This window comes from Pan troglodytes, chromosome 1 (genome assembly GCF_028858775.2).
Source record: "Pan troglodytes isolate AG18354 chromosome 1, NHGRI_mPanTro3-v2.0_pri, whole genome shotgun sequence".
Taxonomy (NCBI): Eukaryota; Metazoa; Chordata; class Mammalia; order Primates; family Hominidae; genus Pan; species Pan troglodytes.
The window spans coordinates 132,417,109-132,432,836 of NC_072398.2; the positions used below are offsets into that span (position 1 = coordinate 132,417,109).

General features: G+C 34.4%; 1 protein-coding gene across 5 annotated transcripts in view; it reads right to left on the minus strand.

Annotated features, from left to right (window-relative positions):
- Positions 1 to 1,611: 1,611 nt before the first annotated feature.
- Positions 1,612 to 15,728, minus strand: part of SNX7 (sorting nexin 7) — a 102,952-nt gene continuing 88,835 nt past the window's right edge. For 4 of the 5 annotated variants that reach the window (XM_063799190.1, XM_001158484.6, XM_063799181.1 and 1 more), the window contains one exon: positions 1,612 to 2,058. In XM_063799190.1, the coding sequence (XP_063655260.1) occupies positions 1,981 to 2,058 (78 nt within the window). In that variant the 3' untranslated portion in view covers positions 1,612 to 1,980. The remainder of the gene's footprint in view (positions 2,059 to 15,728) is intronic. The other variant, XM_016923062.3, reaches the window with a different exon arrangement.

Here is a 15,728-nt window from a genome sequence, read left to right on the forward strand (position 1 = left end):
AAAAGCTATGTGTGTATAAGTATGTACAGTATATTATGAGAATGGAAAAGTGTAAGAGTACATGCTAGTTAACATGGGTTACCTGTGCGGCTATGCATGGTATGTATTTGGGATAGCAGTCACGTGGATGGAAAAGGAGGAGAGGGATGAGGAAAGGCATACAGTGCACTAAAGAGCGGGGGAAAAGGTATTGCACTTAAAAACAAAGCACATTTCATTTATCCCATTGAATCATTTAATGATCTGATTAACTATCATTTCTCTGCCAGGTTTTCTAAGTTTACTGTATCATTTAACACCCTGTGGGTTAGAGATTATTATCTCCATTACCTCCAGATGGGGAAACTGAAGTTCAGAAGGCTTAAAGAGCTTGCAAAACAATACTGTTGGGGCAATTTTGATAAACAGGAAGGACTCCCACCTAAAATTTGTTTTGGATGTCAAGACTCATGATGCCACAAACACACCAAGAGGATATGACAAGGTTTATCGCTTACATCATGAGGCTTTCTGGGGAGAGCAAGGCTGGCCTCTTGGACTGATTCAAAAATGGTTTGAGACATTTGGAAAAGCAGACCAGCTAAGGTTTTTATGGTGGTTAGCAGGTAGATTCCCATCTGTCGGGAGGGGCTTGCACGGTTTGAACTTTATTCCAGTCAGTGCCAAAGGAGGGAGCACTTGGGCTCTCCAAGCAGCTTGCCCAGAAGATGTGGGGCAGAAGAGGAAGACAGAGGCGTGGGACTTATAAGCTGTCAGCAGCCAAAGGTCAAAAAATGGAGGAAGATTTTTTTATTACAAATGGTTTAAAAATTATATTTGCCAATATTTAAGAAAAGTGTTTCATTTTATATTTATAGCTGTGTGTGTATAAGTGAATCTCGTGTCTTAGTTAAAACAATTTAAATGTCTAGTTTTGTGACACTTGATAATACCCAAAATATGAAGTCATATGTGTAAGACAGCAAGCATGACCAAACTCCTCAAATTTCACATAGTCCTGAGAAATATCTATTTCTGAAAATCAGCAAAAATTAAATAATCAACACATTTAGCTTTTTTATATGGTTATAAAATTAATAGAAAAAATCTGTATGATCAGTATTACTAGAATGTAAGCTCTGAAAGTATCTTTTTCATCACTACAGAACATAAGCACCTACAACTGTGCCTTGCATGGAGTAGACAATAAATGAATGGGAAAATAAACTTGATAAACACTGTATATCTTAACAAATAAAAGCTAGGTATGAATTGTAAAGAATATGCACAAATTTTACAAAGCCCAAATATATCTACTAGTGGGAATATAATTATATAAGGATTTCTAACTAATAACTCAAATAACAATTTAAATCTTGGAAACTTTTTAATTGTGGAAAACAATTACTTAACTTTTAACAAATTAATTTTTGAACAGTTATCAATTTTAATAATGTCAATTTTTAGATATTACTTTGAGTTCCTAATATTAAACTGAATAGTATTTCAGAGGAAATGATAATGAAATAAAAATGAATACGCAGTATACTTGTTAACACATGCTGAACTCATTTTAGAATGTTTAAGAGGCTTGAGCTACTAGGAGGAAAAGAATACACTGCAGCCAACCACTTCATACTAAACTTTTTATTAAAACAGTCCTTACAACATATTTAAAATGGCATGTTCCACAGTCAAATATTTAAGAAAAAAAATCTATATGCAATTATTGGCACACAAATTTAAGAACATAATTAAAACCAAGCCAGATATCTCTCTGTATTTATATATCTATATACATATAGATATATATCCATACAGATAGATATATCTTCAAATTCATGTCAGTGACCTGGAATACCTGAGATTTCAAGTTGTTGGTTTTCCAGATGGGTACGAAACATTTTTCATCCACTTTATAAGGACACGGCAGATCCAGAAAGAATAACTTTGGTTAATAAATGCTGTCTCCCAAAGATCAAACAGAAGTCCTCAATGGGATTAAGGTTTATCTTCAGAGGCTTCTTCCAAGTGAAGGTTGGTCTGTGATGTAAGGAATGATTCCCACGTAGCAAGGCACTGAATAATGGAAACACACCATGAGGCAATCAACAATAGTTTACTTTCAGTGTTAAAGGATTAATAAATTCTAACACATCTGTTCCTACTGCAATCTGCTCTTTTCTTCTCTCCCATCAGCTTGTCAGAATCCTTGTCATTTTCTACATATTTTAATTCTTAATGAGGGATGCTACTGCTAAGTAAGGGGAAAACATATTAAAGGTTAAAAAGATTAGCAAGGATTAGTTTGCTGAAATAATCTACTATTACCCCATATTAAGAGAAAAATAAGAGCTCCACGTTATAGAGGAAAAGATGGACCCAGCTGGAGCTGAGGAGGAGTGATGATACAAACATACTTCAGTTCGATTTGAATCCCATTATGTCAATTGTGAGTTTGAGAAAGTTGATTAACCTTTATTAGAGTTTCTTCAGCTATAAATTAGGTTAATGATAGTACTTACCACTAGCACAACTGTGAGAATTAAATGTATATAATCTGTATAAGTCTCTATGCAGAATGCCTAGCATAAAGTGAATGCTCCAAAAGTTAGCAACTCTTATGATGGTCTGTTGGGATGGGGTGGAAAGACTTAGTTATTAATGTGCCACAGGAAATGAAACAGGATTGTAAGGGTCTGAAGGCGTTGGGAACACATAAACATAAATGTGGCCTATTTGATTTTGCCTGGGGATGATCCTCCTAATAGACTAGTCTCAAGCATCTGTATGAAGTTTATCTACAGCATAATTTTAATAGTCTGTACACATTTAGGATTCTTGTAAATCATAACTACTCTAATGTATATTCAGCCTGAGCTATAATGAATTTGGAAACAAATTATGTTTTTTTTTCTTCAAATGTGGATAGACTGCCATAGACATGTATGTTTCTACATAAACACTCCAAAGCTGGACTGATTAACACTGGTCCACCTGGCCCAACTACCTCCATGTCACTTCTTCTGCCTCTAATCCTTTCACAGCTTTAAAGTGTCCATATCGGACAACCAGCACTAATAACAGACTAGAGATTTCTCAAACACTGTAAAAACTCAAACGTTTAGAGCTCTCAAATTATAAGTGTGTTGCATTTCAAAAAGTATGTATGTATATACTTATGTGTGTGTGTGTGTATGCACAAACAAATACATTTTTTTCAAACTGAAGATTTAGAATATGGGAAATACTATGTCAAATCTGATTTTCATAAAGATTACATACTGTGATTTAATTCTGAGATAGGCTCTAATAACTTAGGAAGCTAATAATAAAGCTAAAAGATTCGTATAATTACATGAGAACAGTAAAACACTGAAAGACCTAATTGTCAAATAAAAAGATACTGGGTAAAATTTACCCAATAAATTACTGGGTTAAATAGTGGGTATTTATTTTGTCATATATTTTGAAGGCCAGGCTTGGGGTAATGTAGGCCTCATTAGAATAATCAAGTTTATCAAGACTTTAAGGGATACTTTTTGCTTTAAATAGCTTTAGAAGGTACTGAAAGCCAAGTACAATCCAAGAAGCACAGTCACTGTAATGAATTGATTCTGGGATTTGCTTTTATCCTCCAGTAAGTTACTAACTTTATGATATTGTAGCTCCTCAGATATTTAATAATAATAGCCTCTCTCATAGGGATGGAGAAATAACAAAATAAAATAGGAAGAGGAGGGGAGGGGAGTAGAGGAGTCAGGGTCAGGTAGTTACTACAGGAGCCAACTAGTAAGAATGGCCTCCTCTTAGACGGTACAGGAGAAGAATTTAGATATCTTTAACTGTATCCAAATGTCTATACTCATGAAAAGGCATAAAAGATGAATACTTCACATATAGTATATTTTTCAAATTTTGGACTGTAATTTATAATTGTCCAAACTATGCATGATTTGGGGGGCATGGAGGGTAGACACACAAAAATCTCTTCACTCAACAAATATTTTGGAGTTCTTACTATATGCCAGGCACTGTGATGATGCTAGCACACAGCCCACAAGCTAATAGAAATTATGATTTAGCATGAAACCTAAGTAAGCAAATATAATCAAGTATAGGGTCTGTGATGGTACAGGACATGATGGGAGTAACAGTAATAGGATCTAAGTCACATTGGAGTGTCCTAATGTTTCCTAGTGGAAGTAATCACTGAATGCAGACTAAAAGATGAGCAAAAGGTAGATCCCATAAATCTCTGCATGTTTGTGAAAGGTCAATGTGAGGAAGTATAGTGTAGTGATCAAGAACTCAGGCTCAGGACTTCTGTTGCTGACCCAGAGGGTTTAACAGGGACTGGAAAGGCTCTTTTACCTCAATCAGTCAATCAATCAATCAATCAGGTAGAAACTATATATATAAAGCAATGGTTTTCAACACCCTGGAAATCAGGCAACAAAGGATAGTGGTCCCTGGGGTGGGGTGGGGAAGAGTAAGCTCCATGATTACCCCAGTGTTATGGACTGAAGCTCTAATTCTAGTACCTCAGAAAGTGACTATATTTGCAGATAAGGCCTTTAAAGAGGTAATTAAGGTAAAATAAGGTCATGTGGGTGAGCCCTAATCCAATATGACTGGTGTCCTTATAAGAAGAGGAAATCTGGCCACAGAGAGGAAACCAGAAATGTGAGCAAGGAGGAAAAATCATCTGAGGACACAGCAGGAAGGTGGGCATCTGCAAGCCAAGGAGAGGGACCTTAGAAGAAAGCAGCCTGCTGACACCTTGATCTTAGACTTCTAGCCTCTAGAATTGTGAGGAAACAAATTTCTGTTGTTTAAGCCACCTAGTTTTTGGAATTTTGTTATGGCATCTGTATTGGGCTGTTCTTGCATTGCTATAAAGAAATACCTGAGACTGGGTAATTTATAAAGAAAAGAGGTTTAATTGCCTCACAGTTCTGCAGGCTGTATAGGAAGCTGGTGCCAGCATCTTCTCAGATTCTGGGGAGGCCTCAGGAAGTTTACAATCATGGCGGAAGGTGAGGTGGGAGCAGGCATGCCGCATGGCATATGCAGGAGTGGTGGAGGTGGTGCTACACACTTCTAAACAACCAGATCTCCTGTGAACTCAGAGCAAGGGCTCACTTATCACCAAGGGGATGGTCTAAGACATACATAAGGGATCCACCACTATGATCCAAATACCTTCTACCAGCCCCAACTCCAACACTGCGGATGACATTTCAACATGAGATTTGGGTGGGGATGAATATCTAAACTATATTAGCATCCCTCTAATATGCCAGCTTATTGCCTTAACAGAATTTCGAGGCCATGGTGAAGGGAGACATTACCTGGCTGACTCACTGAGTTAAAAGGATAGAGCTAAGAGTTAGAGAAAATGCAGCTAGAGTTCATAGACCAGAGTATCAGAGAAGAGAGTGGTGCATGGAAAGCTCTGGAGATATGCAGAGGGTGCCCCACACCAAGCAGAGTACTGACTGGCACATGCATGTGAGAAGACTACCAGAGACAGGGGAAAAAGCCATCGGGAAGGATTAAACAGTATCCAGCATTCTCATAGGGCCTATGATAGTACAGAATCCCATCAGGCAGACTGGAAAATCACTTAATTCATTATCTGCAAAATTTATCACCAGCAGAACACACTACAACCAATATTAAAAAAAAAAAAAAACTCATCTGGCAGAAAAAAAAGAGACCAGATAGAAATATGGATCTATAAACAAATGACATAGTAACTACATGAGTACATATGATACATACTTTTCCTATTATTTAAATGTATTTAAAATCTAATGAATTAAAAATAGCAAAATCTTACAGGGCTTATAATACATGTATAGGTAAAATGTATGACAAAAACAGCATAAAAGCCAGATGAAAGGGAATGAAAAAACACATTTGTAGGTTCTTATATATGAAGTATAATACTACCTGAAGGTAGACTATGATAAATTTAAGACACATACAGTAACCTAAAAATAACCACTAAAATAATAAAAGTTATACCTAATACAAAAGAGTTACATCTAATACACCACAAAGAGATGTAAAATGAAATCATGTAAAATTGTCTATCAATTCAAAAGAAGGCAAAAGAAGAAAATAGGAACAATGTACAGACAGGACAAAGAAACACAGCAAGATAAAAGACTCAAATATATCAATAATCCTACTCAAATGTCTACATGCTAAACACACCATTAAAAGATGCAGATTGCTAACTGAATAAAAAAACAAGACCTACCTATACTTTGTTTAAATTTCTTATAAATATTTTAAATATAAGGACAAATATAGTTAAAATTAAAAGGATTAAAAAATATATATATGGGCAGGCATGGTGGCTCATGCCTGTAATCCCAGCAGTTTGGGTGGTCAAGGTGGGAGGATCGCTTGAGCCCAGGAGTTTGAGATAAGCCTGGGCAACACAGTGAGATCCTGGGTTTATTTTTTTAATTAAAAAAATATATATGTTTTATTGTAACATATGTCAAAAGAAAAGCTAGCATGGCTACATTAGTATTAGAAATGTAGATCTCAGAGCAAAGATCATTATCAGAGATAAAGATGATCATTTCATAATGATAAAAGGGCCAATTCATCTAGAGGACATAATTTAAAATGTTTACACACATAAAAGAGTTTCATAAAAACTGACAGACATACAAGGAGAAAGACAAATCTACAATTATAATTGATTTTGATACCCCTCTCAAGAACTGACAGAATGTGTGGACAGAAAATCAGCACTCATATATAAGATCTGAACCACACTATCAATCAAGTTTGCCTAACTGAGATCTACAGGACAAAAGCAGAATACATATTTTCTTTCACATGCCCATAAAACATTTACCAATATAGATCACATTCTGGGCCATACAATAAGTCCTGATAAATTTTAAAAGATTCAAGTCATATAAAGTATGTTCTCTGAACATAATGGAATTAAATTATAAATCAGTAACAGAAAGATATCTTTAAAATCACCAAATATTTGAAATCTAAACAGGACAATTATAAAAAGCCTCCAGTGTCAAAGGACAAATCAATGGAGAAATCAGAAAGAGTTTTGAACTGAATGAATATGAAAACACAACACATCAAAAATTTTGGTATGCCATTAAAGTAGAACATAGAGATTTTTTAGCACTAAATGCCTACACATGAAAAGAGGAAAGATTTCAAATCAATGCCTTTAGTCTTTACCTTGAAAACCAAAAAAAGAACAATTAAATGCAGAAGAAAAAAAAAAACAAAAAACAGAAAAGAGCAAAGTGGGACTCAATGAAAGAAAAAACAAAAACAATAAAGAAAAATCAATGAAACTGATATTAGATCCTTGAGAAAATTAATAAAATTATTAAACTTTTAGCCATGTTGATCATAAAAAAAGAGATGACATAAATTGCCAAGGTTCAGGAATGAGAGAGTTAATGTTAGTTCGGATTCCGCTAAAGGAAAAAAGAAAATTATGAAGATCTTTATGCCTATACATTTGACAGTGTAGATGAAATGGACCAATTCCTTGAAAGACATAAACTACCAAAATTCACCACAGAAGAAACCAATAACCCAAATGAATTTGAATTTGTAGTTAAATATCTTCATACACATACACAAATTTCTAGGCCTAGAGTTCTTCACTAGAGAATTATAGGAAACATTTAAGGAAGAAATCATACTAATTCCACATAATCTCTTCCAGAAAATTGAAGACATGGGGATGCTGTCCAAAATACCAGAGCCAAAGATATTCCAAGAAAAGAAAACTACAGACCATTATTCCTCCTAAACATAGATGCAAAACTTCTAAATAAAATTTTGGTAAATCAAAGGCAGTAATTTCTATAAAGAATTATGCATCATAACCAAATGGAGTTTATCCCACGAATGCAAGATTGGATTAACATTCAAGTATTTATCAAATGACGATATTAAAATCTCAATAGACAAAAAATTTATCAAATTCCAATGTCCATTGCTTATTAAAAAAAATTTCTCAGCAAATTAGGAATAAAGGAGAAGTTCCACAACCTGAGGAACATCTACAAAAAGCTACAATTAACATCATATGCAGATATGCAGTAAATATTAGCTGTTATTAGTATTTTATTGATTTTTCAATACCAAGAAAAAAAAAGAAATTAAAACTCAGTTTCATAAACCACTCACAAATCTCCTTCACCAAATGTCAAGTATAAAAAAGAAGGAAATACAAAAATGCCAAAGTATATCTTTAAAAAATCTACCCACAATGTTTATAAAACAGAAAACTATTAACTGGGTTGAAAGGGCTGACAGGAACAGCACCACACTTTACATTTAGAGAAAAGCCCTCAGTTTCCTTTGCAAACCATCTTTCTACTAGAGCGCTCTGGTTTGCTCTCTGCAAACCCATACACAATCTTGTATCTGGTACCCCTACAGGGCAGCCCCAAAGCAATTACTACTTTCAGAAGATATATTTTTAATAACTGCAAAACTATCATTTAAATAAACTTCTGAACATTCTCCAGGTAAAATTCAAAATGAAATTCTAAGCAGTCTGCTCTATTTAGAATTCCTGTCAAATAAGTGATTCAAACTGCACCAAAGATGGCATTAGTCCTCAAGTGAACAACCTCCTATCATTTTCATATTCTGCATTAACGATACTAGTTTAATAAAGATCTAAGATATTCAGTAGTCGTCCATGCTAATTAGTGATGTGAATTAACATTTTCCTTTCTAAATTAAGTACTAAAAGGGACAGTAAAACATGGTAAGACAGACAAATTAGCTACTTCACGATTTCCTTATCTTCCATACCAGAGGCAGAAAAAGTATGTGTTTTGAAATACAGAACATTATAGAACAACTGACATAGGATAGCAACAGAAATAACATTAACAACTGCCATATACTGATATGAATACTTGGTCAGGCATTATAATGATTGCTTTATGTATCACCTTCTTTAAGCCTCATAATGATTTCTGTGAATCCTATTTTACAGGTGAGAAAGCTGAGGCTCAAATGGTCTAAGTGTGTTTATATGATAAATCTCGTAAATTGTATGCCAGTATTTATCCATTAACAAATGGATAGTCAATGTCCTGAACCATCACCAGGGTACATTTAATAAGTCACTGGGCCAAGAGAATGAGATGCCTTTCTTTCACATAGTAGAAGGATGATTTTGGAAGGAGAAGTAGGTAAGAAACCCTGACTGCAGGGGCATCAGGCTGATCACATTTTAGGAAAGAGTATTTACAAAAGGTGAGGGTATGGAAATTAATTCCCTTTATATATCTTGGAAATTCTGCATATATTTCTAGGAACAGATCTATACTTTGAAGAAGACTGAATTAATACATGCCAGGAATATGGTAAGTGCTCAGAAAATGCAGATGACTCTATAGAGAAGGAATATATTGAACAACTGATGCTAAGATGCCGGCCATCAGAAAACTGCACTTTTCTATTTGAACACTAACCAACTGATATCTTGGTTTCTATTGCTCTCCAAACATGTAAATATTAAGTTTTGCCCTAAGAGCCCGATCCCCATTCATGTTGCTGACCAATATGGTTTTTTTCTAGGCCTGTAAAGCTGAGAATCTGACCTTGAACTATGCAGCTCCTGACGCTACCAGATCACTTTGGGACTCTTGATAGCCGATTTTTAATTAAATAAATGTAATTGCCTGTTTCCACCAATGTTTAATATTCACCTGTGTTACCTGATATCCTGCACATATATCAAATTAATGTACACAAATCTTTATAAACAACAAAAAGATGATCTCTAAGGCTCCTTAAATTTCTTTGCTCTTGAGTATGAAACCTAAGGAAAAACTCAAGAAATATATTGTTTATACCATATAGTTAGGTAATTTATTACAGTGAGTATTTACTGTCCTCAGGATCATAATTGGAGGATATAAAGAATCATTAATACAACCAAAAAAATCTCAAAACCTAGTGTGAGACTTGCTTATAAGTTAGTATTTTTAAAACATGTTTCTATTTGTTATTTGGCTTTGCATTGTCATCAATTTTTTTACACTTTTAAATCATTACAGTGAGTGAAAAAAGTTAGTATCTGTCAAAATCAGAGTAGTAATAAAAAATATCCAGCATCACTGCTGGCCTGACATTTAATAGTTCTGGTTAGCTCATTCTAGCTTTGGATTCTCATACTATCATGGGAGAACCAAGAACAACAGGAGTTCCACTTCCATTTGAATAAGATGTCATCATTTTCCATACATACTGTTTTATTTCATGCAATAATCTTCTGATGAAATCAGGTAATTTCATTTTACAGTTAAGAAAACTGACTCTCATAGTGAAGTGCTGTGTTTTTTCCAGTGCTCTACATGAAACTATGGTGAACAGCTCCTTCTCGCTGCAGAAAAAATTAAGTTGATAAATATGCTATACATGCAATTAGCCAGGATGTGGGTTGACCAGAAAAAAAGCTTATCACAAATCCTTGTTAACTGAGAATCCAGTACACATTTCCCCCAGGTGGCTGCAGTTGCAGCCAAAGTCAAGTGCAATTTCTCTTTGAGGAGAGAACTCAGAGAAAGAGAGCCACCACAGGAAGGTGAGCCAGAGGTGGGGAAAACAGACCCAACAGGTAAACAAAGCCTTTTTGTTTCTACACACGGGCTGAAAACCTTCCTAAATGCAGTACACACAGATGGAATACATAGAAAATTAAGTTTTAATTCCAAAACTAACTTTCAGTTTTGAAAATAAATCTCTTGCTACTTCGGTAAAGGTGGTGACATTTTGCATTAGAAGAGGTAAATGTCTCTTCGGCTCTCATAAGTGGGTAGTAATCCCACAAGCAGATGTGATCAAGTTTTCTAAAGAGTAAATGGTGACAATAATGGTATTTCTACAGATACGATACAGCTTTCAATGGAAGCTTCCACATTTGAGAATCACTATTTTCTCAAGCTTGTGGGATATGAAGATGTTCTGTCCTACAGTGTGACTTCAGGCAAATTTCTTTATTGCTCTGGGCCTGTTTACCTATTCATAGTAAGGGGTTTGAACTATGTGTGTCCATTAAGCTTCATCCCAGAACTAAAACTGAAGATTTCCAGAGGCTAACTGTGGCTGACAAGAAGTTGGCAAATGAAATCATATGTAATGTATAAATATGCCTCGCTCTGCTTTGCTTGACCCAGTGTGGAATACAGCAAACATAAAATTTTACTTCTCCTCCTAGCATTTGGTATTTATAAGATAACTGTCGTTATAATTTCCAAAGATAAGATTCATAAATATATGAGAAATATTTTCAGTACCACTACAGCTGCTAGTACTACTAGTAGCCAACATTTACTGAATCCTTATTAGACACTGAGTTAACTGCTTTTCATTCATTCATTCATTCATTCATTCATTCGTTTAGCAGCTTTAAAACCTATTTTCTATGGTGGCAATTTTGGGCTCAAGTAAAATTAGTGGCTTAAGGCATATGCTGGTTAAGACTCCTGGAAATACCTGATGAGCATAAAATCTTATAAACTATTTTTAGTGACTCACTGGGAATGTTAAACTTTGCTTCTAAGACTTTTCTTTCATCTTTACATATTCCTTTCCATAAATACATATATGTATATGCATGTACATTTATATTTTTAACACCCAAACAAATCTATGGCATTTTCATCACTTCATCAATGAGGATACTGAGGCTCACTAAAATAAAAAAAGTCCTCAAGGTCACTCAGCTAAAAGTCAGAAGTCATGCCTGTCCAAAGCCCATCCCCTTAGCCACCATGTGATGCCTACATAACAAGTTGATATCTCCATAGGTAATGACACCACACTGTTGATAGAAACAGCTAATAGAAAATTTACTTTCATTCGAATTATTATATAAGTCAAAATAAAATATAATTATATATTTCTGTGGTAATAAAGTAAAATAACTAGACATTTACCTAATAATAATAATGATACTTATTATTATAGAATATGTAAAAGCCACACCTTCCCATATATTTATTTTAAAACTGGAAATTCCCATATTAAGCCATATAAAGCTGTTGTGCTTCTACTTTTCACCTCTAATCAAAAAGCAACTTTTAGAGAGAGTACCATGATAACTACATCTTTCTCAGTAAGCTACCAATTGGAAATATGACTGAGTTTCTTCTAAGTATTTTAACATTGTCTCAAATGATCCTGGACACAGATAATATCACCTACATTTGAGAAAACGTTGAAGCGCAAATTCGCAATCATTTCTATACTAGGCCAATAGCACCACGAAATTATTTATCATCTATAAAAATTATTAGGTTATGCCTAAAATGAGGGCAATAGGGTGTGTAACATTTTAGTAACTTTTTAAATCTCCTAAACCTAAAATTGAAACACTAATTAAAACTTTCAGGAGCTACATATTTTCAAATTCTGAAATGTAATCAATCTGGAAATTAGAGTTGATATTGCCAGAGAAAAACAACTTCTATTATTTTGCAATAGCTCAAAATTATTCATTATATTTCATTTTTGGAAAAGTCTAAATTCAGCTTCTGAGAATCATCTGCCAACTTATAATTTTAGAAATACCAATAACTTAAAAATAACAGGATTTGCATATTATTTTTCTAAAAATTACTTTTACATATCTCTCAAGAATGTAAGTGATAAGTGTACACTTGTAATTATTGCAAATATTTAAATGACTGCAACACAGATAGTTAATGCAAAAGGACTCATTAGCTACAAACGCCATCTTGTGGTCCATTTTTTTATTATTCTGTAGCATTATTCTGTAGATGTCTAACTCAAGATTGATAAAGACAGATGGAGCCCTAGATAAAATTTATTCCATTTCTCTCATTTTTATACATGGGGAAATTGGGGCTCTGAAAGGTCTAATATATTGGAAATCTTTATAGGAGAAATTAACGTAAGAGCCAAAATTTAAATTCATATCCTTACAAACTCATACTTTTTCTATACCACATCATTGTTGTTTACTTACAGCTAAGCCAATTACATGAAGTTTATCCAGTTTAATGCTAGACACTTCAGACATCAAGCTTATCTGTTTTTGTGTTAGCATACGCTGAAAGTACAACCAACTGTACAGATAAGCACATTTACCTCTGGATTATTAGAAAATTATTAAGGTGCAACTATGATGTTGAAGCACATTATTTTATAGCATGTTATATATGTGTTCCAGTTTTATTCTCCTAAAGACTTGTAAGGGGTGTATGTGAATGGGATGTGGGGTGGGGGAAGGGAGGAATACCTCTATTTGGCAGTTTAGCAAACTGGGTATATGGAGAAGACATGATTAGGACTTTATAATTAGCTAATGCAGGCATCATGGTACCCAACTTTAATTTTTTCCATTAGAAGACCCACCTTTCTTATTTGTGATAAAATGCAGTGTGTGTGTGTGTGTGTGTGTGTGTGTTTAAATCATTTCTTCCTTTTCTATACAGAAACTATTATATTGGCCCACAGTATGTAGTCTGTCATTTACAAAGCACAATAAGCAGAATGTCCTTGATTCAGAAACTAGACATTTTTAGAAATTATTTCATTATTATGTGTAATCTCCTTCTATGCAAATCCCTGATTAACTACATAAAAACTTATGTAGCCCAAAGGATGGGAAGAAGCACAGACTATGCCATGATATAACTGTCTATTTCATACCTAAGCTCACTTTAGTTGCATAGATAATTGAGAACAAATTACATTACAGAATATAGGGGACTGATGAGAATATTTTTCAATTGAAGTTTTTAAGACTGCAGAAACCCGGCTGGGTGCAGTGGCTTACACCTATAATACCAGCACTCTGGGAGGCCAAGGCAGGCAGATCACTTGAGGTCAGGAGTTTGAGACCAGCCTGGCCAACATGGTGAACCCTCGTCTCCACTAAAAATATAAAAAATTAGCCAGGCATGGTGGCAGGTGCCTGTAATCCCAGCTACTTGGGTACTTAGGAGGCTGAGGCAGGAGAATCGCTTGAACCCGGGAGGCAGAGGTTGCAGTGAGCTGAGATTGGAGCACTGCACTCCAGCCTGGGCGACAGAGCAAGACTCCATCTCAAAAAAAAAAAAAGCAAAAACCTGTAAAACAAAAATATTTAAGACTTATATGACACATAATAAAAGGTTCAAAACTAGATGGAAACATGAGCTATAGCTATGGATTTTGAAATTTTAATTCAGAGCAGAAATCACACTTAATCAAACAACAAAATAAGTACATAATACTTAAGAATTCTAAAAATGACAACTAGTTGATTCTAAAATTTCCTTAGAAATAAATAAAAATAAAATCCTGCTGCATTTAAACTTAATTCTACCATTGACTGCGTTTTATATGCTTTATATGATGCTTCAATATTAAATCGACTATAAACTTTTAAATGAGAAAGGACACTATATTAAGTGTAAGAGATCAACAGACTTGTAAAAACCAGAAGGAACTTCAGGCAATGCTTCTTAAACTATCTGTGGTGAAGAACAATTGTTTTGTTTTTTCTTCTTTCAGTCATCTAAGGACCATTAAATGGTCTTACTGGCCATGACTAGTCTGTAATTCATGCCACATGCAAATCACCACAAAAGCTGGACAATATTTGAATTGTTCCATAGAATTCAACAAGTCAAACCTCCTAATCACCTACTTGGTTGTCTTGGCAATGTCTAATTGCTATCGAAGATTCCAACTGATTACTTTCAACTTCTAAATTGAATCTGTAATAACTTATGGAATGAATATCAGTCCACACTTAAAGTAGCATTAGAGATCAACACTATTACCCAAGATTTCCCAAACTATGTTCTGTAGAACACTCATTCTGCAAGAAGAAACACTGATCTAGTCAAGAAAATTATTATGTCTTCAGATTCACAACCATACAAGCACATAAAGTACTCTGAGAACTTCTTTAGTAAATAAACCTGCTTAACTACTTAATAATTACTTTTTTAAGTCAGAAGTGTCTTCTAATACAGCAGGACCTTAATATGACTCTCATAAAACTTAACTTTTGAAGAAAATTAAGTTTTTTTCAAAATTAATTAAGAGGTCACCAAAACAAATACCCAGAAAATTAAATAAATTGACCTCTAAAAAGCATATTATCATTCTCCATGCTAAAGATTATCTTATTCAAACTAACTTTGGCTTGAATATAAAGATTCCTGCAGAAAGAAACTAGTTAGATTTTAGATTTACCTCCCGGAATGTGAAAGCAGGACCTTATCAATAACATAGAAGATAATATTTACCTTCTTATTTGCTATGGTAGGGGAATATTCATCTATACATCAGTGAAAAGTTGCATCAAATTATGCAAACATAAGTTCAAAGGCAGTTGGCTATAACAGAGCAGTGTTTTAAGCCATGTTGAATTAAAATCTGCTCTGTCAAGACCTCATGGTTACCTAAGCTCGTTCAAGTGGTGTTAAAATGAACACTCTAATGAGCGTTAGAAATCTTATATCTCTATCATGTGTTTTCCCTGTTTTCTAGAGAACATTTCAGACAATGACTCCATAAATGGCTTCTGTGAGCACAAATTCGGTATGTGAGAGGATAAAGAAAGGTGACTAGGTTTCTTTCCTAAGAATTTCTTAGAAACTTAAAACAGGCTAAGATGCATTGCCAACCTTCTCCAACAAAATGAAACAGTATAACCTAAATGGGAGTAATCTGGCTATCAAGTTGCCATCCTC